This window comes from Polyodon spathula, chromosome 12 (genome assembly GCF_017654505.1).
Source record: "Polyodon spathula isolate WHYD16114869_AA chromosome 12, ASM1765450v1, whole genome shotgun sequence".
Lineage (NCBI taxonomy): Eukaryota > Metazoa > Chordata > Actinopteri > Acipenseriformes > Polyodontidae > Polyodon > Polyodon spathula.
Window position 1 is genome coordinate 13,962,834 of NC_054545.1, and position 25,713 is coordinate 13,988,546.

General features: G+C 37.0%; 1 protein-coding gene across 2 annotated transcripts in view; it reads right to left on the bottom strand.

The window, feature by feature from the left end:
* Nucleotides 1-14,078: 14,078 nt before the first annotated feature.
* The window catches only part of LOC121323814 (60 kDa lysophospholipase-like), a 40,887-nt gene continuing 29,252 nt past the window's right edge, over nucleotides 14,079-25,713 (bottom strand). The window contains exons 14-18 of one of the 2 annotated variants that reach the window (XM_041265041.1): nucleotides 20,354-20,440; nucleotides 18,929-19,028; nucleotides 17,076-17,141; nucleotides 16,270-16,293; nucleotides 14,079-14,601 (exon numbers count right to left, since the gene is read on the bottom strand). In XM_041265041.1, the coding sequence (XP_041120975.1) occupies nucleotides 14,551-14,601; nucleotides 16,270-16,293; nucleotides 17,076-17,141; nucleotides 18,929-19,028; nucleotides 20,354-20,440 (328 nt within the window). In that variant the 3' untranslated portion in view covers nucleotides 14,079-14,550. Of the gene's footprint in view, nucleotides 14,602-15,539; nucleotides 15,860-16,269; nucleotides 16,294-17,075; nucleotides 17,142-18,928; nucleotides 19,029-20,353; nucleotides 20,441-25,713 lie in introns of those variants that run through there. The other variant, XM_041265040.1, reaches the window with a different exon arrangement.

Sequence of the window (25,713 nt, forward strand, 5' to 3'; positions counted from 1 at the left end):
GATTAAATCCTCTGGGAATCACCAAAGCATATTTTTTATACAAATTACATGTAAGTTCAGTTTGTGTCTTAATTATGTCGAAACGAAGCACATCATCTCCCAAACAACCTTAAACTATTGTATCTCAAGACAGAATAACAGGCACATGGCTACTGCAGACTGCTTAACATGGAACAAGCACAAAAAAAATATATATATATATATTTGCATCAAATCACACAAAAAAGGAACCAGCGTTTTAATTTTGTTTTGAAACATCTTCCAAACTCTTATGTTTCCTGTTATTTTAGAATAAAATACCACTTTTGAGCCAATAAAATGTACCGCATGTTTTTTGACAATAGTGTCATACATAAAGTAATTAAGGAGTTCTACTTGCATGCAGATGCATACTATGTGTATAAACTGGTTTCCTGTGTATAATGCCACGTTCAGTGCCTTAGGGGAAAACATCTTGAACTGGAACAGCAGCAACAGCTCGTGTTCAGCTCAGGACACTCTGTAGTCCTACTGGATAAGAAAATATGACTGTTTTTATTGAAATGCATAAAATATGGAATAATATTCAAACTGGATTTACTGGGTGGAAATGTGTATCTTAATAAGCATTAATAACATTATATTAAAAACATGAATTAGAGGGATCATTAATCTATTTACGTGTATTTAATTCATTTATCGAAGCATTCTTAGTGGGATCCCTACAGATAATAATTGTTCACATAAGCTTACTGATTTAACGTGAAATACAGTTAAAGCTACCTATATACCTTTATACATTACGATGTTGATGTCTGCGTGACATGCATTTCTCGTGCAAAACGCATGGTTCAAAAAGAAGAGACTCGATTGAGCAGTTCATTTTTTAAAGCGTCTTGTTAAACTGGCTTTGATGTGTTGGCAAAACATCCCCAGCTGCCCCAAACATAAACCGCTACCGTAGGAAACGTGTTATTACGACTGCTGAACGTTTGTCGTCTAAAGCAAGAGTAAAACACCGGCAAGCCGACTGAGCACAAAACCTAATAGAGAAGATAAAGTTCATTATTCTTGTGTTCTTCGAAAGCGAAACTCAGGCAGTAACGTCAGGCTCTTAATACACATCTTATAGCGTGGACACAGAGGACGTCGCTCTAGATAAGCAGACGGTCATTACCTCCATAATATACTAATTTCTGTCAAACCGGCTTTAAAAGTATCCCTTTCGGCCAGCTCGGTGTTTATCCCATTCATTGTTTACAGGCTTAAGATTTAAGGAACGATTTTCCGCATATAATGTCTCAATGGACTGCGTTTTGATTAAGTAAAGATCTGTAATTGAAAACGAGTTGAGGGTGGGGGAGTGAGGCAATATTCAATCAGAAGAGCTATGGAGACTTTTAATATTTTCAACTGATTAAAGGTAGGCATCACTTGGGCATTCTATCTATCAGCTCCAAACAGCAACACCAGTTATAGCTTACAGTTTAGCTCTTTCAAATACGTTTAGAAACCAACATCTAATTGTAGGTGTCTTGGGGAGGGGACGGTACATCAAATGTAGGATCTATTTGTAAGTTAAATTAGTTTTGTTTTTGTTTTTTGTTTGTTTTTTTATGCTGAGTTTAATATAGATGTCGGTTTTGTGACTTTTGGTTGCACATTGCTCGAAAATATTCCGTGATCTAGATTGCTATTATAGGTATAGAAAAGGAGGATCTCTTGCCATGCTTAAATGCTGTCCCTTTTCACCAACTTCTTTAACTGAACTCAATTGGATTGAGAGCTGGAGATCCACTAGGCCCGTGGGGCAACATTAATTACATGACCCGTGTTAATTAAGGCCTTAACCAGTGTGCTATGATAACAAAACATTGGTGTAAACGTATTGTGAATTTGGCCCTATACTTCTTGGCTAACGCGCTGTATATTCCGTTCATAGTCGTTATGTTGAGTCTGTATTAACACAGGGCATTTGTTTCCAGATGTAAAAAGTCTTCCCCTGCTGAAATGTGAGGAGAGTGTATTCCCCGGACCAGTCTAACATATTTAATTAAGACCATGCATAGACAGACGTCTAAAATAAATTCGTAAAGGTGTCGTACAGTACTACAAGTGAGACTAGAGGACGCAACTTGTTTCATTGTGTGTGGTAGGCCTATATGACAGGCAGGCCAACACACGTTAAATAACTAAAGCACAACAACTATAAAATGCATTTATCTGTATTGTATTTAAATCCAATTTAGACATAGCTGTGGGCCTACATCTAAACCACTTGAATATTAATCTGACTTGTATGTTTTGCCGCGCGAGCACGCGTGTGCGTGTGCGTGTGTGTGTGTGTGTGTGTGTGTGTGTTTTGGTATATAATGATTTAACTATAGGGTCTATTGGTAGCGTCCCGGAGGCTGACTCTCCTAATATGTCCATAATGAATAGTCTGTTTACTTCAAGATTTCAGAAGTACCATTAAGAAACAGTCCTTGTTCCTAAGGTGTCATGTTGACTGTGCAATACATCAAGGTTCAGTTATTTGCGTCATTAGTTAACCGCATTCAGACACACAAAACAACTGTTTACCAAGCTTGTCCAAAACGTGATACAATTCAGTTGCTACCCTGTACATTATTTTAAAGCTGCTGCGCTTGTGTTACCATTTGCCTCAGATGATGACCTATTTAATAATAATTATTTAAAAAAAAAACACTTCGAATCGTGAACATTGACGCATATGGTTGTGCTGTGGTTGATGTGAATTGTACAGAAATACTCCAGAGACAGTAACCGTAGTAACAAACGCTTCTGAACAAGGACATGCAACAATACAACCCATAGGAATCAGTGTCGTACTCAGCTCTCAAATATTTACTCAGCATGACACATTTACCAGCCAATTGGAAAGTTTGCATGTTTCTATCAGTAGCCTATATTGTGAGGTGCAGTACTTCATGATGTACATTTCAGTGACGCACCTGTAGGCCTACTTGACAATACACTGAACACTGATAAGAGGATAGTAACGCGATTTAAGAAAACATGATATATAGTAATTATGAGAGATAAGTTAGATAAATAAATATAGAACTCGTCAAAAGCGTAGTACGAGATTGGTTGTTTACAATGATCGAAAGAGATCACTGAAGTCTGGTGTTGCAATTCTGAAATCACAATATGGTGTTATCATTATGAAAGATTTTACATTTAATTTACAAAGATACAAAGGTTTGATTTGTCTAAGGCCCAGGGGAAATCTTGACGACTGAGCGCAAGAATCCGTGAAATCCAATATAACGCACTAATCAGGGAAGCATTAAAGCATTTATTGCTATAATTCTATATTATTAATCATATCACAAACTGCAGAGCATAGTTTAATTGGAGGTGAATTCGATTTGCCCTTCTCTCGGCCTCTGTGTAACTTAATTGAGTGTTTCTATAAGGAGTAAATAAACACTGATTTAAAGTAAAAGCTATCTAGACATATTCCAATCCCTCCTAGACGAGGATTACGGGGGAAACTCCCTCCACGCGTCATCCACAATAAACAAAATCTGGAACCAATGGGACAAGTATCATTCTTTTCGCGAGGCACCCAGGCCACATAAACGATAATTAGAATTCGTTGTAAAGATGATTCATCGTGTCCATCATCCTGCTTGAAAAGGCTGGGTCGCCAGTGAATGCTGATGAAATTCCAAAGATCTTATCCCTGAGGACTTCTCACATCTGCTGTCCTCAGAAATGGATGAAATTGCCCAGGGCGAGCATCTCATTACTAGCACTGCAAAATGTTGTCAGCCACATCCTAGCATGTTGCCACCAGAACGTTAGAAAGACAGTTATCAGATGCACATGTTTTCAAGCAAAGTGTTGTTGAGGTCAGCTTAAAAACGCAAAGAAATAATACCATGCAAATGAGAAGCAAAAGATAAATAGAAGAAAAAGAAGCTCATCTCGGGTCATTTTTTTAAATTAATTAATTAATAGGCCTAATGTTATCTGCAGTAGTGTTAGCCAAGCGAAAACGTTAAAAATGTTTTTGATGTTTGTTTCGAAATGTAATACGCCTCGGGTTAATAAAAAGGTACAGACGTTGTAGGTGTATATTAGTAGATTTCATAAAATATCATTGTTCTGTTATGAAGTCAGACTAGCTATTATCGTGTCATGCCATCACTGAATATTCAGTACTTTCTGCAGTTCCAAACTTATAATAAATAAATACATATGTAAATAAATGCATAGAAGTCATATTCGATTGATCTAAAGACAGCACTTACAGTGGCGCATATATATATATATATATATATATATATATATAGATAGAGAGAGAGAGAGAGAGAGAGAGAGAGAGAGAGAGAGAGAGAGAGAGAGAGTTCGATTTATGAATAGGCTACTACAAATATTCACATTAATGAATGCATACTCATTGTAAAGTGATTATATTAGAGTTTATATTTTAAAGTAATAACAGTTTTGGTAGCCTGGACTATTAGTTCAACATCAGTTGTTTTCAATTAGATTTTTTGTATTGTTCTAGACAGAGGAACACTTGATCATTCCTCAGTGATTTCTGTCTCGAATTCCCAGTGTCTAGCGAAAACAATTGCATTCTTGGACAAAGAAGGATCCTCTCAAACGAGCACATTCTATCAGATCCCAATGAAATTCAGACATGCAAGCCCACCGTAAACGAAACTGGGACAGCCCGTCTAGGGACAGACAATTCATGCACATATGTGCGTTATATTTCGCGGGTGTTATTTGCCCAATTATTTGGCCAACCCCTGTATTTTATAAAGCGGTAGGATCCGTCGTGGCTTTTTTATTGTTTCAGAAACAGCCACAGGTCTTTATTTCCATTATCGCTCTCACCAGCGATCCGCTTCAGAAAGGTAATTTAGTGTTAAACAAACAATCGCTGAAGGTCAGGAGGGGCAGAGACTGACATTTACTAATGAAAGACAGTTACATGCAGTAGTTTGCTCAGTAGCCCGTGTCCGACAGGCGTGTGGAATTCTGCATTTAAGCTTTTCAATTTCCATTTCGATTTGCAATTCATGAAGAGAAGTAGTCCTCGAGCCTCCATTTAACTCTCTGTTGCTTGTTTGGTTGCGCCCAATGTTTTTTGGCAACTGTCATTTAAACACAGCGCCTTAAACACTATACACTTATCAACAACCATATTTTTATAGTATTTTATTGCTCTATTAATTTAGATTGTTGATCTTTAATACTAGTTAAATGACCTCTGACCATATTGATTTTGTGCAGAAGGCCGTATCAGGAAGGGAACACATCTTTGCCATGCTTTCCTGCTCTGTTTGTTTACGTCTCAATGTGTGAATTTTAAGCTTAGTTTTCTTAATTTAGTTATTAGTAATTAAACTATCTATATATCATCCATATAGTATACATTATATGTTTACAAAAGCATATGTTTCTTTTTCTCATATAACAAGTATATAATGTGTTGCAACACGAATATTATAGTTCAAACAAGACATTGTCCTAAGATTCATCCAAGTCTCAAACACTCACTCACAAGATTATGATCCTAACGTCACTGACATTTACATTGCAGTATTAAGCTTTTACATTGTAAATATTAAAAACATTGGTTATTTACTTAACATAAGTCAAACTACTGTAGGCTACTGTGATCGAGCAAGCAGGGCTGAAATGAACGAGACTGGATTTCAGCACCATGGTCAGCGCAGAAATGTCCCCTTTCATTACGTCACCCATACCACGAAACCTTGCCATAAAACACTAGATTACTGTTTATTGACTCCTTGACAAGAGGAAGCTAACCGTATCCAGGTAATTACAAGCGATTAATTACTTCCTTTTGAATAATGTGTTCGTGAATTTAAAACTGTCCATACGTTTAAAATGTGTTTTGTATGTCTCTTAAAAAAACAAACAAACAAAAAAACTATACATTAGTTGAAGGTAATACATGTAAGTGACAACATAAATGTAAAACGGTGAAGTAGTTTTTTTTTTTTTTTTTTTTTTTTTTTCCCAACATGTACAATAATATAGTATCGATGTTTTCCTGATTTTCAATGTACAGTATGGTGTTAGCAAAAAGATCTGCCCCTCGGATATGGTGTACAGTACTTGCAATAACAAGCCGATGTGCTACTGTCCTAGCTTTCCCCGCAAATATGCTTCAGACTCTAACCAGCACTAGAGGGTGCAGATGCCTTTCTAATACTACTGACTCAAACAGCAAATATGGTTGTTTTGTATCAGCTGTGAGTGTGGTTGTGTGGTGTAGATGTATGCTGTGTGGTGTGAAGTATATTTCCAGAGTTGTTGAATCTACTTTATTTTTTCCCCCTAAAATTTAATTTGTTAACATTCTTTAGTAATGGCCAGTGAATACTTAGAATGAAAACGCCTAATAATGTAATTCATTCTACGCATACGAGAAAGGTTAGGTATTGATTGACTGACACATCATCTCCAGCACGTGTAACCTGGCTAAGACACTGTCCTTGTTTAAAGCTGTAGGGGTTCCACGTTGCCAATTCAAATTCAGTCAAGATCTTTCTCTTTTGCTGCAGTAATTCACTTCCTTTCAATCCCCAGAATTCCACGTGTGATGACCATCAATTACTGTAAAGCAGTTTTCCACAAACACGGGCCATGTTATGCAGATACTAGCATGTGATTAATGTGTACATTGGCCATTCTTCCATGGTTACTTCTTATGCAGTTCACCTAATCAGAAACAGGGCTTTGTTGACTGCCCAGTACCTTAAGGATAGTTATAACTGCAGTTGTTTCTCCACGTAAAGGATAAGTTGCTGACAGTTTTCCAGAAGCACATAATTTAAAACACACCAACAGTTGCAGGTTTTCTGTCTCTTTGAGAACATTACAGCCTTGCTCCAGCATCCAACCCGATTGGACGATTTTAGTAAAACTGCCATATTATTATTATTCATTTATTTAGCAGACGCCTTTGTCTAGGGCTACTTACAAAGACTAGGGTGTGTGAACTATGCATCAGCTGCAGAGTCACTTACAACAACGTTGCACTCGGAAGACGGAACATAAGGAGGTTAAGTGACTTGCTCAGGGTTACAAGCCCTCCGTAAAATATAACCCATAAAATGTATAATGTTTTTTTATTATTATTATTATTATTTATTAAATGTTAAAAGTTAACATTGATTCATGTGAGTTTTACATAACCAATTTGCAAACATTTCAAAACTGAATGGTTGCTCGAGCTTTTACTCTATATTTGAACAATAATACAGCAGTTTTTTGTTGTTGTTTGTATCCAGCAGGTGGCGCCATAAATTCACTAAACATTGCCTTGGATCGTTTCAGCAAAAACCTGTTTAGTGTCTACATTTCTTAATGTATAGCACTCTTAGTCTGTAAACCGATTTAAAATTAACAAAATCAATTCAAATATGCGTTAGGTTTATCTATTTACTGTCATTGTAAAAAATACTGTAAATATAATGTATTGATGATTTTATGAAACTATAGGATGAGTTGAAAATACTACAGGACACAAGCAGCCTGCAGCAATTTAACACAATTCGTTATACAGGACAGTACATGTGAGTCTATTAAGTGCATTTGTCCCCCAAAATAATGTTGAATCTGTAATATTGCAACAGTATTGTAATCTGATGTCATTTTGATTAAAATAGGCCCTACTTGTTGGTACTATATGATACAAACACACACACACACATATATATATATATATATATATATATATATATATATATATATATATATATATATATATATATATATATATATATATATATATATAACAGCTTTAAGTAGTATATTGTCACAGAGTTTATATTTTCGTAGTTATTTGATGTCACGGTTTACCATGGCGGTTGAGCAAAGATGTGTTTCCAGCCAACCACCCCTTCCAGTTGTACGTGGAGCTGAAATAAAGCTGAGGTTTTGCCTGTTTTATGAAATTTCTAGTCTTGGGTTTTTATTGAAAGTGTATTGTGACCCATACCTAATTGTATAAGGACCCGTGGCTCTGTATCACATGAGTAATTGTTCCTAGGTTTGAACAAGGGGTGTCGTTGGCAACAATAACTTTTGTTAGGAATTAAATACATCAGTGAGCAGTATTAAAATGGCATGCAAAAGGAAGTGTATGGCATGCTTTAAGTATGCCAAGAAGGCTCAGATAAATCTTGACTTTACTGAACTGTGACAATACTATACTGAACAACAGAGGGCTCTATATCTCTATAGTTTACACTTTTCAGAAAATGAAGGAATTTTTTTTTTTTTTTACTAAAAAAGTGATTAAGTTAAAAAATGTAAAATAAGTCTAATTACTTTAATTAGCGATTTATTTACAAGTGTGAATAAAACATATTTTATTAAGTTCAATATATATATAATATATATATATATATATATATATATATATATATTATATATATATATATATATAGTTACAAAATTGGGGGGAGGAGAAATATTATATCCCAAAATGGAGCTGCAGGACTACAACCCCCAGAATGCCACGGGAGTGAGACAGGATGGGGTTCACCTGGCTCCAGCCTGTAATCATTATTACCTGCCTGCAATTAGCAGACAGGTATTTAAACCAGAAGAAATGTTTGTTTTAGCCAGTCTCTAAACTGAGTGAAATGAGGCTGTCACAGTGATGAGTTAGCAAAACGGTACTCTGTGAGCCTTTGTTGTTTTGTTTGTGCTTTTGAAACTGGTAAACAGCTTAGCTGTCAAGTGTCCAGTTTGTTAGCTTAGGTTCGTGGAAAGTTTAGTTAGCTTTCTTGTATGAGCTAGGCTTTTGGTTTCTGTTTTATTACTTTTTGTTTTTGCAAATAATAAAAGTGCACATACATGCAAAAAAATATTCAAATCTTGTGTCTGGGTCCCATTTTTAAAAGGGCAAACGAACCTGAGTGAGTAATATGTGAGTTCACAATATATATATATGTGTGTGTGTGTATATATATTATATATATATATATATATATATATATATATATATATATATATATATATATATATATATATATATATATATATATATATATATGTGTATATATATATATATATATATATATATAGTTATTCTAGTTATTTCTTTAATAATTTAAAATAAGTAAATTACTTGTGTCCTTTACTTATTGATAATTTTTTGAAGAATCTTCAAAAATAATACATGTATTTAGATTTATTATGTGTTACAGCTTATTAACTCTTTCAGTCGACATTTTGTTACCTTGAATAGACCAGCCATAGAGGCAAAACCCAATAAAACTAGGTTTCTAACTATTTAGAGCAATTTAAAACTCATCTCAGAAATGATTTAAAAATATATGTCATTAGATGACTTTTACACACATAGGTCCAGTTAGAAATTGATGATAAAATATATATATATATCTTATATATATATATATATATATATATATATATATATATATATATATATATATATATATATATATATATATATATATTTATATTATGTATTGCTTACATAAACTGCATATAGCAATGGTACGCCTGTATAAAGTCATTGATATTGAAGTTGATATCTATGATGACAATGACAAATTAAAAATATATTTATTATTCAGACATGTTATACATGTATTCTTAGTATGCTAAAACCAAATCTTCAATAAAAAAATGATTAAATCTTTAATCCCTGGTTTGGTAGATTTTATTTTGATTACAAAAATATATACAGAAAGTATAATCAATAAATAACAACACATGTTTGTAAATGAAATAAATAAATGAAAATAAACACACAGCCAAAATCGGATTTCTCATATACTGATTTTTATCGGTATGAATCTAATTGGCTGACTGGTTAAAGACAGAAGATACTGGAAGCTATGCAAACCAAGGGGGTGCTACTGCACCCCCAGCATCCCTAGTTTCAGCGCCCTTGTGTGAAATTAAAAATGAACATGCTTAACCCACACAAATTCACCATCAACACAATCATTAAAGTATGGATACTTTATGGATCAATGCTTCCAGTACTCTGGATGCAATTTACAGTTATGGTAGAGTCTAGATTTTATTTGACTAAATTACACAAACTAGGATGACAACATTAAAATGCTAATGTATGCCTATACGACAGGACTGGAGAATGTTTAAAATATATAGTACATTATTTAATTTAAGAATCCATTGCAGAAGGTAATGCTTTTCCATGCAGAGTTTATACTGATCCAGTACTTTTTCTGTATATGTTTGTTGGCATATTTTTGTTCAGTCAAATCTGCTTAGGAACTAAACAATGTATACCAGTGAGTGCCATCCCACAATCTTACATGCTGGGACTTTTTAATTAAAAAAAACAATTGATAGAACCATAGTACTGTCGAAGCAACATGATGCTAATCCTAATCCCATATGTTAAGCTGTTAAAAGTGGTTTATATTTGCTGCATCTTCCTTTCTCATCTCTCTTAATTTTCCACCTGTGTCCTCTGTGTTGATGTTACTGCCACCCTGATCAAGTGGTCCTAAACATTTCACAATTGTGCTAAAGAACTGTTGAACTGTTTAGAACCACTGCACCAGAAAAGCCATCCTCAATTCCCAGGACAAGTGGAGCACAGTCTTTTTCCAACATCCAAGCAGCAAAACTTGGGTTATGTCTATTTAAAAAAATAAATAAATACAAAAATAAGTATGTGTACTTTAGTTAAAGAAATCAGATTATTGTTTATGATTTAATTTTACAAAGATGACCTTTAAACTTTAAAAATAGTTACATTATCACTGTTACAGTGATGTAAAACACACTTATTAAAAATAAGTATACATTTTAAGTATACTGTAAATGTTTCCAGTTTGTAATCCATATTTGTCATTATTTCCCACCTGCATTGTATATTTGTTGTAGGCCACTTACCTTGCAAGAGATTAGTTTGCTGCGTTCAGAGACTGCTCACCACTCAACTGTTGTTCTTGTCTGTGGCTTGCGTCTTTTTATGCATTCTCTTGTCGGTAGGCAGAATGCCTTGCCCTCTAATCAGTAAAGGAATGAAGTTATTGCCCGACCTGACCAGTTTTTCAAGGTTCCAATAGAATTGGCAGGAAACGTTACCTGCCAGGTGAAACCACACTAAGACAGAAAGACTGTCAGACAGGTTTGGGAGTATGCAGTACTTCTCAGAAGGGTGAGAGAGAAACCACACCCACACAAGTGGCATCAGCTAAGAGACCATGCATAGTAATTACATTTTTACAGGTGCATATAATGCATTGGCTGTTCAAAACATTCACCCATAGAACACTATGGGCCCACGAGTTAAGGTCTAGGTTATGCTTAGTGTTAGGTTAACGTTACAGAGAGGACTAGAATTCTTTTTATGCCAATATTGTTTTAAATGGGGTATTGTTGCTATTGTCCTACTTCAGTACTAGTGCTTAAATATACACATACCCTCCCCCACACACGCACTCTCACAAACAGATCTGGCAGCCCCTTGCTAACTATTCTGCATTTTATCATTGGCTGCAACATTACAAATCTGACTGGAGAAAGTTTAAAGTAGGATTATATTACGCCAGATATATAAAAGGCTTTCTGACACCAATAACAACATTTTAAAGAATTTGTCTACAAATGAGTAGAAAAGGTTTTTAAACTCGGATAACCTTTATATGTATTACACCTTCTTTTCATCTTGTAATTCCTGCTCCCCCCAATATTATGCTGCATTTAAAATTGTATTTAGCCTCGCTGAAGTTCCGGAGGAGTGAGGGCACCCTCCTACTATATTAATTACAGCCCCTGTTTATCCATTATCTGAGCATTCACATGTTGTCAGTTTCTTGTTCAATGCCAGCTGTACCCTACCAGCTCTGCAACAGCATCTCTCTGGGGTCCCTGGCTTGGTGCACCTATTTGATGGTGCTCACAGCAAAACAGAGGAGACCCTCACAACCAACCCTAACAGCCATGGCTGCAGCCTGATGAACAGTGTGAACAACAGTAAGACAAAACATAGATGTATAGGTTCATATTTAGTGGGTCTTTATCACAAAATGCAACTTGAAGGATATTTTATGTGACAGAAAAGTAAAGCTGGTTATGTTATGTTACAATGCAGGCACAGCATACACATGGTTTGTTACTTGTTTTGTAATAACACTTGATAAATCTGGTCCATAATATCTTAAACCAATCAATGCTGTAAAGCATTAACATGAGAAGACATACACATGCTCTAAAAATTGACAAAATTGAAAAAAAAAATGCTGTGTACTGCTGGTCTGTGGATTCTGATGACTTTAAAAAATATACACAAGCTACAGGCCTACAGAGCAGTTAAAAAAATAAAAATGTGGCAATAGACAAGTTCATTTCTGAAATGAACCCCATGGTACTTTGTCACAAAGACAGCCGGGTGGGTGACGTCAGAACCAGGAAAGGAATGAACACAAAGACAGGACCAGTGAAGTGATTGTTTAGGTTAAACAGCCAAGGCCAGATGTGTTTGCTTTGCTTTCATTATATTGTGTTTTCAAAGACACAGTGGACTCATGGGTCTAAATGCTCAAAGCTTTTTACTCAAAATCATCATTAGCAATTTTATTTTTTAGAATGGAGAAACTCACCCAATAAATACGTAAACAACTAAGACTTTTAACTTTGGAACTTCTAAGTAGTTTTAAGGTGTTTCTTCTTAGTTGTAGAATTTGAATGGTGTTTTCTTCCTTTCAGATAAAAATTGCAGTAATAATACATTTTTAATATTAGCCTATTTATTTATTTTATCTATGCTCTATGCAAATACAGGCATTATTCATGAATCTTACAAAGGATTCTCTTTCCTTCACCCAAACCTTCATGACACACAAAACAAAGTCAATTGAATCTTTATTTTTATTTGCACGAATACACAATACATTTAAGATGTAAAATCAATCCATTATAATACTAATACATGAAACAAAAATACTGACATTTAAGTTTGACTGAATGTGTTTTATATTTGTTGAGATAACTGGATGGCAACATAATTCTAATCATTTAGAAATGATACCATTTAGAATAAACACTTGGTTTCCAGTATATAGGTACTGAGAGAGGAACATTACATAATGAAACAGCAACACAAATTAAGTCAAAGTATACAATAAAATTACTTCAAATAACAAACTTCAATAAAAACACGTTACACGTTATCTGTGTTCACCAGTGACATAGGTCTACAGGACCAAATACAATCAGAACGGCCAGTTTCTATATTCATTCTGCTGTCCAAACTTGATTTACATGGTAACATCATGATAGTAAAATGCCTGATAGAATCCTCTCCTACACAAAATATATGCAAGTGCACATTTAATCCATTCAAATAAAAATATGAAGCTGACTTACGACAAGAGCTTTAGTTTTTTCAAACATTGTGATTTAGATCTTGGCTAGTAATATAATGGTTGCTTTTATACTAAACATGATTGCTGGTAAGGATTGTCTCCAGTCTGGGGGTCATTTTTAAAATATGCATTCATTCTCATACTTTTACCCGTTTGACTTTTTGTGAGCAATTTACACAATAATATACAGTAAACTCTCGATTATCCAGGGTAATAGAAGGGAGGGATACCCTGGATAAGACAAGATGACGGAGAAAGCAAAAACTTAAAAAAAAAGCATATACAGCATACTGTACTTGCTTTATAGCTTCTTAAAAGTAGTTGGTCATCCTTGATCTTTTCATCGATTTCCTCTTAGACAAACTTTAATGCAAATATAAATTTGATATTAATAAACCAGGTTTGTTCATCATTTCTTCTGGTCCAATGGGTTATCCGTTCATAATAAATCATCTTCCTGTCCATATTATCTGAATTAATTTCTGATGGTAAAACAATTTGGTATGTGTGTACATACATATATATATACATATATATATATATATATATATATATATATATATATATATATATATATATATATATATATATATATATATATATATATATATATATATATATATATATATATATATATATATATATATATATATATATATATATATATATATATATATATATATATATATATATAGGGGGGGAGAGAGAGAGAGAGAGAGATTTATTATAACTTTCCCCTTGCAATTTCATGTTTGTAATCATTCTGAGTAGTTCCACCTGACAACAAACAGGGATTTAAAAAAATAAAATAAAAACACAAGTAGAAATGTTTTACATGAACCAAGTTCTTTTTTAAAGACTTCCCTGTCTACACCTTGTTTGAAACAAATCAACAAATACTGCTGCACCCAGTTTAGTTGACATTAAGGTTATATATATAACAAAAACAAAAGGAGTCTTTCAGCTTCTATTTTTTTCACACATGGATACACAAGACTTCAATTACACTAACTCTAGGCTTAGGATAGTGTGGCACTGAGCAAGTATTCCACTATAGTGATGACAGCAATTTTCAGTAGAGTCCATTTGAAGCTGATCTGCTGTAAGATTATGGATGATCAGCAGCATGCAGTCTCCATTGTCTTGTAGGTGATGCCGATACTGTAGGTGTTCAGGTTCTTCTAGGGCCGGTGAACTCAATAAACTCACCATTCTGAAAAATCTAAATGAAAAGAAAATCAATGAAGCAGAGAGATCTGTTTGTTTCCACAGTCTGATCCAGGTTGTTATGAGGACCACATACATGGGTTGGGAAAAAATATTTAGCACCCAGAATGACACTCTCGTCCTGGTGGAACTGCAAGGTGATTCAATTGTTCTTTACAAGTAATTTGAGCAGTTTTGAATATAGAAGCCCTTGCTGACAGAATGGCTGAAACGTGGGAGTGAGATAGGGGCTATCATGTGAAATGTTGTTAATGTTCCACAGGCTGCTAATATAATTACATCATGGACTGTATTTTCCACTATGGGCAACCTGCAGGCAAATTGTCCACTTCATATCAAATGTAAAGTAAGAGTAACTGGCACAGCTATGTTTTCATTGTTGTTTGCAGTACAGGTTTACCTTTCTGAAAACATCACAAGTTCTTACAAACTATAGATAGAACTGTAAATGAAAGTATTTCATAAACCTTTTATCCAGCTTTGACTGACATACAGAGAAAAAATAAATAAATGTATCCGCCCTTACAAAAGTTTGTCATAGTAAAAGCAAAGGAGTTTAATCAAGCATAGTGAAAGCAAGGCAAAGCATTGCCAAGCCCAAAGAGTTATGGTAAACCATATTAATAAACATGGCAAACTATAGTGAACTATGGCAAATGTATAGTATAGCCATTGGAAAATCCTGTTAAAACTGCAAAATTACCTTGAAGATAACTTTTCATAACAGCAAACTACAAGCAGTACAAGTACTGAAGCACGTAGGCTACTTTAAAAAAAAAAAAATACATAATACTATTAAAAGTAGCATTGCAGCTCTCAAGTGGCGCATCCAGCAAAGGCGCTCTGCGTGGAGTGCAGGATGCAACCTATAGCCTGGAGATCGCAGGTTCGAATCCAGGCTGTCGTTGCTGATTGTGACTGGGGGTTCCTAAGGGGCAGAGCACAATGGGCCGAGCGCTGCCCGGGTAAGGAGCGCTTAGGTCAGCAGGGCAATCCATGGTTCACCGCGCAGCAGCGACCCCTGGGCTTATAAGGCACATGCAGGTCTGCAGTGGAGCCATTCAGATCTGTGTTGTCCTTCCACTATAGGTCTGGTGGCTTCGCTGTGGATTCACAATGCGAAAAATGACGGACTGGCAGGAACACGTCTCGGAGGACGCGTGTTTCAGCATCCGTTTTCCGAGTCACCGTGGGGTTACAGCGGTGAACCGGGATACAAAAATAATAACTGGGCATTCCAAATTGGGGAGAAACTGGGGAAAAAAATGAATAAATAAATAAAGTAGCGTAGAATCATTTAGACGTTATTACTTGTATTCCACATCAACTTTGTATACATCCATCAAATGGTACGTTAAATCAGTGTATTGGTCCATATCTTACATCGTATTGTAAATTTCTGTTTTCTGTGTAAAAGGGGAAATATAGGTAGTCATGTATAATAGACACAGTCACTCATTTTTCTATGTATGCCTGCATCAGCTAGCTTTTTTCATATGCGTCAATATGTAACACAGCTGTGGGAATCAAAAACCTAAATTCCAGATTAATTTAGATTCTGTAGCAGAACCTGCTCCATAAAAGGTGAACAAAGGCAGAAACAAGAAGTGCTGACAGATGTTCGTATTTAGGGGCAGTATTTAAAAAAAAAAGTTTGTTTTACCTTGTTATTTTCATCTGGCAGTAGCTGTAACCAAGCACAAAACAAGTGTGTTAAATGTGTTGACATCCTTCATTTCAATCTGAAGTTCCACCTCGGTACAGTGCAGAGTAACCTGTTGCACCTGATTGGTGGTTTCGCTGTAAAAAAATTAATTCTAAACCCAGTAAGATTAAGGATGCTGTGACGTAAAATGAGATACGCTGGTCATAGCTCAGTCCCAAGACTGCATATGCACAATTCCTGTAAATCTATCATGCCCTTTTAGAAAACCTCACAGACTTAAAGCAAGTAAAATATATAATTTTCCACCTTGCCTGCATGTGTGCAAGCTATGGGAAAATAAATATGCAGACATCTAGAAATGTATGGTGGGCAATCTCTTTGCAGCCACAACAAAATATATTCTCCAACGCCTACTGTTACTGAAACTCAGCATATTTTATACATGGATATATACACTGTATGTGTGTATGGTATTATTATTATTATTATTATTATTATTATTATTATTATTATTATTATTATTATTATTATTATTACTTCTTTCAATTGAATTGTTTTTGGTGAGTGCGTATAATATACAGCAAGCAGCCCATGTTATATCAATTACGCTACAGGAATTTAAGGTTTCATTCATGATCTGCAATAGTTCCTGGCTGTCGACTCTTTCTTCAGTTTCTTTATTTTTTGTATACATTTGCAATGCCATAGCACTTATTTATGGTAAATGCTTGGGCTTATTTGATCCTGCATGCAAGGCCTCTCTTTGATCCCCTCTATAGCTTGCATCCTGCTGCTTCTCTTACCTGTCCTCTGCGCAGATGTGTTTGTTGAAAAAATGCATTCACCTCCTCATTCCCGGCTGTTTGTGCCTGTGTGCAAAAAACAAAGCACACAAGTATTTCTGTCACCAAAACTGCACCCACAAGAAAACTCTTCTGATCGTTTCAATTGTGAATACATTTAACTACCCAATATATATTACAAATGTATTTTAAACGAGCAATCCCTCTAGCACAGGTGATTTATTTCTATTTTAGTCCAGTTTTGTGTTTTTTCTTTCGATAAAGAAAAGCTAGTTATTGTAACTAGATCCCATTCCTTGCACCTTGTAAAAAAAAAAAAAAAAGTAGTCTGTAAACAGATACTATTGCATATGAAAATATTGGCATTCCAAGCTAGACTGTAAACATAAAATGATTTAAAAAGGTATTCTATCAATGTGTCAGGGTGTTATGCACCAGGAAAGACAGCTACACCCAACTCGGCAGAACATTAAACCAGATTATGATCTGCCCATATAGTAGGATAACATTTTTTAACATTAGATGATAAAACTACAGTCGCAAAACAAAAGTATTTGTGCACTTAAATAAAACGAGAAAAACCATGAAGAAAGCGTTTTCTATAATTTCTAATTGTTCTACTGAAAGACATAAATTAGAGATTCAGCTTTATAATAAAACAACACATTATTACATAACATGCATAAAATGAACAAATAACCAGCAAAAACTAATTTCATACTTTTACAAAAGTATTTGGGCACCCTTGCATTAGCATTTTGTGTGCCCACCCTTTGTTAGTTTACAGTTTGCAGCCTTTTTTTTGTATTTTGAAATCAATTCCTGGCATCTTTCCAGAGATATTTCTTCCCATTCCTCGGCACATACAGCTTTGAGATCTGCAATCGACTTTGGTTTCCTTTTTGCAACAGCAGCCTTCAAGTCAATCCACAACATCTTGATGGGATTCAAGTCTGGGGACTGAGATGGCCAAACCATAACTGGAATGTTCCTTTTTTTTCAGAAATTCTTTTACAGACTTCATAGAATGCTTAGGGTCATTATCCTGCTAGAATACAAACTTCTGTGCAATAAGTCTTCTAGCACTGGTAGTAATGAATGAGAGTGCAAAATGTATTGATATTTTGCAACATTCATTGATCCTTCTACAATATAAAGGTCACAAGTGTCTGAGGAAGAAAAACAAGCCCATACCATCACACAACCTCCACCATGTTTAACACCCGGCATGATGAACTTTTCTTTAAATTTTTCTCCTCTCTTTCTCTAAACATATTGTTGCTTTTTTGGTGAAAAAAAGTTACATTTTGGATTCGTCTGACCATAAAATTTGGTTGAAGAACATCAGGCTTCTTCAGGTATTCAATAGAAAACTCCAATTGCTTTCTTTTGTATATTGTTTTTAACAAAGGCTTACATCTTGGTTTTCGCTCATGGATATTCAGTATGAAATTTGTTTTTGCATGTTATTTTTCGTATGCATGTTATGTACTAATTTGTTGTTTTATTATAAATACAATTAAATTCTACTAATCACTTTTTTTGTGGTTTTTCTCTTTTTTTTTACTGCCCAAATACTTTTGTCTGTGACTGCAGTTATTTAAACATACACAAACATACGCATACATAATAATGTTAAACAATCAACTACAATATGGTAGCACAGCTAAACCAAAGGGATAAAACGTATAGAGGTCTTCATGCCAAAAGAGCAACTTGTACCATTATTGGAAACTGTTCATTTAACAAAACTAGTAACAAATAATGTGGCATACTCTAGAGTTATGTCACATCGAATCCAACAAGAGCAATTATTATTGCTTTCAGACCCAACCCAGAATCAACAAGCTTACCACTTCCAGGGGAGTTTTTCCATCGTAGCCGGTCACATCCATGCGAGCACCAGCGAGCTCCCAAATCTCAAGCCCCACTAGGTCAGCATTTGCTGCCAAGCTGAGAGAAACACATGAGGGGTATTAGGGAGATGATGCTAACTCATCCAGAACCTGCAGCTGATATGCAGATCTGTGCTTCAAGCAATACCAGTGATCCTGACTGATCCACAAGAAGTAGTTGTGTGGAAGCAAGTGATTCCCAGGGGCACAGTAATTTCAATCTGCCAGTATTATTTGCCATGATATCCTTATTCTGGGTACATAAATGAATCCCATCATACTATTCACTTACATGTATACAACACCGAACTGCACTATTGATCTTCTGACTCTACAATGGTGGCCATGACTACTCAATCACCCTACATTCTTGACATACTTGTGATTACCTTACCTCATTTATTTTACTGCCTAAAATGGAACAATTACAAGATACTGTACCAGGTAAGAAGAGAAAGCTTCAGTAAAAAGTATTATATGGATATGGTATAATGAACTGTACATACAAAGTGTCTAAGCCCATACTGTCAGCCCATTCAAATTTTGATTGCAATCATAGTGGTGGTGTACTTAGGAAATCTAGCAACTGCAGAAGCTGTCTCTGGCTTATCAGTTCTATAAAATAAAGTACAATTACTTAATACAGTGCAGTAGATTCATACCTTTTTTTTATTTGAAAACACATTTAACACACCCACACTGCATTTCTGCCATGTTGCTTGACCACATTCCATGGCTTGCTTAACTTCCATTCTGGACAAGCTGGTTCAACAGGGCTCTGCAACAGTGAAGGTGAGTGGGATGGTGGTGGGGGTCACTACTAGCAAGTGCTTTGGGAGAGAGGGCTCAGTCTAAGCCAGGTCTTTATCTGTCAACGGCACTCATTTGAAAGCCATTTGTTTCTATTAGGACTCTTAGCAACAGGATTGCAAGAAAAGCATAGCTGTATATGTCATAGCATAAGACATTTTGGTACAAAGAAATCAAACAGAAATTATTTTGTAGATTGGAAATGACACAAAAACAGCACTGAATTGACGAAATCTTAATTCTTAAACTGAAAGATACTGAAAAGAAATAACACTGATTATTGTGAAAGAGTCAATGGTAATGGATAACACATATTTGGCTAGTTTCTCACAGACCCCAATTTGCAATAATCTTGGACCACCTAATGTTGCTTTAAGTAAGGCAGTCCAAGATTAGTGCTAATTGGGGTATGTGAAACCAGCCAATATAACAGTAATGAAGAGAGTTTATAAGGTGGTAGGGTAACTGATTCTATTTTCTCATGTTAATTGTTCTCTTAAACTGTAGCACTAAACTATCATGGTTTCTTACATGACAACACTGACACAATATGACAAGATGTTTTCTACTCACTTGCAAAGTTCTGTCCCCGCTACCTCCATCTCTTCACGAGAAAGATGGGCCCCTGTCTGCCGTAAGAGACCAATAATCTCCTTGTGCCTGGAAAAAGAAGAAATAGACAAGCTCGATACAGACCCCCTTAAAATGTCACACTACCGGATGTAATTTAGTAGATCTATATAAGCTGTAGAGTTGTGTGCAACTTTTCATGTGAAAGCACAAAGGATCTTCATGAGTTATGCACTGTAGGCCTCTGTAGCAAGTATTTTGTTTCGTGTGAATAAGATAAAACTAGTCAAATGTTTTGGCCAATGTCTTCAGCAATGTAATTCTTCAATGATTTACCACAAATTACAATTTTGAAATGCTTCTAGGATTACAATATAGGAAAACTAACCCACCAAAATAATCCTGCTACTGCAGTTGTTTACATCACGGCGCACCACAATAGTTTCTAGCGAGCCTGTGGCAAAGTGCCCCACCCCTGTGTGTATTTTGTGTTGTATGTTGTGTGTTAATGTTGGTGTATAGTCATTGGTACACGGGATATAAGCAGGTCTGTGTAACATGAGTGTTTAAAATGTATATTTGTATTTAGGCATGAGGATTGCACAGCACTTCACGTGCAAGCAAAATATAATAATATGTGAGCACGAGGAATTGCACTTTATTAATTCACGTGCAGCTGTACTGCAACTCCAATTGAATGATTGATTAGCAATCGAGTCTTGGTACAACTGCATAAAAGCAGCACGTTTTCACTCACTCGGGGTTGTGTGTTCGGTGAGTGGAGAATGGGATTGGAGATGGAGATAATAAGAATAGTTAATAGTTGAAATACAAATTCACCGTGTGTTGTCTGTGTAGTCCGTTTTGTTTGTCTTTTTGTTTTGGCTACAAGTGCCGTGTCCTGTGTCTTCTTTGTCTTTCAACCTTTTATTTTTTGTCTGCTTCGTTATTAAACCAGGAACCTCTCTGTTGTTTATTTCCTGGTTCCTGGTTCTGGTCTGAAGTCACCCACTGCAGCCGTCTTTGTGACATCGCGGGATTACTAACGCCTCCTAGACGCAGACCAGAGCGGGAACTGCAGTGTTTTTTTTTTTTGAAAAAACAAAAATGTAAGGCTGGAGAGATGGCTGCATGGAGGACCAAGGCTGGTGCCTTGCCAGCGGGGTGTACGGGCATGTGGTGGCTGTCTGCTCCTTCCAAGAGGAGGAGGAGGAACTGGCCAGGGATAGAAAGGTGAGGAGAAGGATTGGCAGGAAACAGCAGGAGGAGGTCGGGGATGACAGTTGGGAGTTTTTTTTTTTTTTTTAAAAGAACCTCGTGGCAGAGCTGTGCCCCAACTGTGGGGGTATGGGCACATGTTGGCCATCTGCCCTATGCAATATACAGAGGCGGAAGTAATGCCTGTGTGGGAGGAGCCCATGCATCCAGCACCCACATGGGGGGACCGCGAGTGTCCACCGCCCAGACGGTGGGAACCGTGAGCAGCCAGCACCCAGACGGGGGGACTGCGGGAAACCAAATCCCGAGGGACTGCTGTTGCCACCTCCACCAACAGAGGAAGAATGCCTGCTGACCCCATCTCCACCAGCAGAGGAAGAATGCCTGCTGTCTCCATCTCCACCAGCAGAGGGTGAGTGCCAGCGGGTATCACTACCCCTACCATCACCACCTGGAGGAGAGGAGCAGGTGCTTCCTCTGGCATCATCAAATTTCCCAGCAAGTGAAGGAGAGCCACACCAGTCCCATGCAAGTGAGGGAGAGCCACAACAGTCCCCTGTAATAAGGGCAGAGTATACGCCGCTCCCACATCCGCCTCCAGGAGACTACACGCCACTCCCACCTCCGCCGCCAGGAGACTACACGCCGCTCCCACCTCCACAGCAAGGAGACTACACACCTCCGCCACCTCCATCAGCAGGAGCAGAGCAGCAGGAGCTGCCTCTACCACCTCCACCACCAGGAGCAAAGCAGCAGGAACTGCCTCTGCCTCCTCCACCGCCAGAAGCAGAGCAGCAGGAGCTGCCTCTGCCTCCACCACCAGAGGGTGAATGCCTGCTGGGTCCCCGTCCACCAGCAGAGGGTGAATGCCTGCTGGGTCCCCATCCACCAGCAGAGGGTGAATGCCTGTTGGGTCCCCGTCCACCAGCAGAGGGTGAATGCCTGCTGGATCCCTGTCCACCAGCAGAGGGTGAATGCCTGCTGGGTCCCCGTCCACCAGCAGAGAGTGAATGCCTGCTGGTATCACTTCCCCCACCATCATGAGGAGAGGAGCTGGAGCTGCCTCTGTCTCCATCACCATCAGGGGGAGAGGAGCAGGAGCTGCCTCTCCCTTCACCAGAAGGACCAGGAATAGATGCTGGCAGTCCTCAGCAGCCCTTGCATAGGATGCTGCGGGAAGCATGGGTAAGAACTGCCCAGCTGCAGTGGCCGAGAAGAGGGCCAACACACGCACCCCAGCTTGTCCTGACTCCCTGCCTTGCTTCGCCAAAGGATGCCTGCCTCGCTTCGCCCAAGGATGCCTGCCTCGCTATGCCCAAGGATGCCTGCCTCGCTATGCCCAAGGATGCCTGCCTCGCTTTGCCCAAGGATGCCTGCCTCGCTTTGCCCAAGGATGCCTGCCTCGCTTCGCCCAAGGATGCCTGCCTCGCTTCGCCCAAGTCTGGAGACCACCAACCCCAGCAGCTTTTCCGCTGCTGGACTTGCCCCGGCTGAAGGAGTCAGTCTGGGAGCTGTCAGCACGGCTTTGCACAAGGGGGGGTATATGTGGCAAAGTGCCCTGCCCCTGTGTGTATTTTGTGTTGTATGTTGTGTGTTAATGTTGGTGTATAGTCATTGGTACACGGGATATAAACGGGTCTGTGTAACACAAGTGTTTAAAATGTATATTTTTATTTAGGCATGAGGATTGCACAGCACTTCACGTGCAAGCAAAATATAATAATATGTGAGCATAGGGAATTGCACTTTATTAATTAATGTGCAGTTGTACCGCGACTCCAACTGAATGATTGTTTAGCAATCGAGTCTCGGTACAACTGCATAAAAGCTGCATGTTTTCACGCAACTTGTGTGTTCGGTGAGTGGAGAACGGGATTGGAGACGGAGGTAATAAGAATAGTTAATAGTTAAAATACAAGCTCACCGTCTTTTGTCTGTGTAGTCAGTTTTGTTTGTCTTTTTGTTTTAGCTACGGGTGCCGTGTCCTGTGTCTTGTATCTTGTTTGTCTTTCAACATTTTATTTTCTGTCTGTTTCATTATTAAATAATGAGCGATAACAAATCGCTTAGTTGCACTAAACCCCACCTCTCTGTTGTTTATTTCCTGGTTCCTGGTTCTGGTCTGACATCACCCACTGCAGCCGTCTTTGTGACAGAGCCATAGAAATATTTAAACACAAAGGGGACAATACAAACCAACCAATTTCTAAATACAAACAAACCAGTTTCAGATCCAATGCTACATAAATATAAAATTACGGCATTTCTCCCAATTACAAAAAAAAACAAAAAACAAAAACACCCCATTTAATCCATCTTAACAGCAGCAATTGACTAAACTACAAATCACTCATAACAACACAATTATCTGCAAGGAAGCAGACACAAGTGTTGACGGGCAGACTAGTAATCAAGTTAGTCTTTTACTCTTAACTTTTAGTCTCACATTGATGACATAAAAAGCCCAACATGTGGGATACTAAACTAAGACTAGTTGAAATTGTCTTCAGCAGCCAGACTTGTGGCTATAAACCTCGCTGAGTTCACACCTTTTAAACATAAGTCTTAGTGATGTAATGAAAAACAGAAACAAGACATGAATTGAAAACCAATTCATATTAATGATACATGTGACCAATACGTTTAAATCCTTTCAATTATATCTTTAATAGTAGCCTGTTCCACCTGATTGCATTACTGCCTTTCTTAAGGGTAGGAGAAGGTGCAGAAAATTCCCCTGCTGTGATCATTAGAGATTAATTTCCAAATGTTCTTCTCTCATCTTCCATTTCTTTGATAGTAACTCTTAATCTTGGCTGTCAGGCAAGAATTTAAAAGAGCAGGATCAGGAAAGGATTCTCCTTTAAAGAATATCGTACACACTACCCTTCAGATGATCTCACAATCTTGTAGAATCTAATTTACAGAAAGTAGCACAACAAAATGGCTCCACACAGTCAGCAATGGTTTAACAAAAAAAAAAAAAAAACTATGATACATATTAATATTTAACCATTTCAACCACAACAAATAGAAACTCGCTAAGGTCCTAAAAATAATTCTAGCAAGCGAGGAATTAATTATCATTTATTTAGGTGTATGTTCAGAGCTGTCCCCAAACTAAAGTTTCAGACTTCCAATTGAATGACTGAACATTAATTGCTATTTAAACAAACTGCAAATCGCTTGTCATACTTTGGAAAATAGACACTGCTTGATAAAATTTCAAGCCAGAAACCTGTTCTGGCATGTGGGGGTTCTCGTGCCAAATAACAAACCACCAATTGCTTTCCATTCTGGGCTGCACTGAGGTGTTTTTCCAGGTTTTGGTATGTCAGAACACCTCTTTGTTTCAGCCAATCACAGGTGTTCTCTACATTTTTCATTCCAATCAAATGTATAGCTGCCCAGCAACAGACGAGTCATTAAGGACCAGAAACACACCGGCTGCATTCTATTCATGAAAACTGCCACTGATTGACAATACAAAAGAATGTTGTCATGACAAATTATTGTTGTTAACACTGTGGACTCTCTGTGATGACCTCTAAGTAGAATGGTCTTAACACAGGAGGATCTACACAGATAACCAAAGTGAAATTTACTTTCAGGCTGTATGTTTACAATATCCTGCAAAGCATATTAAAATATAGCAGCTATTGAATTAGATTCTTACATATTGCTGTGGAAGAAAAAACTGGGGGAGCACTTTGCTAATTTGATTAATACATTTCTTGAAAGTCTACAGACAGCAGTAGAATAGTACAGTATGCAGTTATGAAATTCTGTGCTGTTCTCCTACTGGTGGCATTAAACAAAGACATTTGAGAAAATACTGAATATATTTTACTGTTTTTGAGTTTTGTCCAATTCGACTTGGATTTTGGTGTCTGACAACTTTTTTTTTTTTATCACAGTTTTAGTTTCTCGCACTGTCAATGTAGTTTAGAAATACCAGATTTCCAGAGTGAAAAAAATTTGACTTTTTTCTTCAATTCACAGATGCTGTAGCAACTAAAACCATTCAACAGTAATCCAATATAACCATAACAGTATACAATAACACAAATTTAAAAATTAAACACATGTTGCAGATCATAACAACTCATTATGTTCTTTTTAGTGTCACCTAATCAATGATAAAT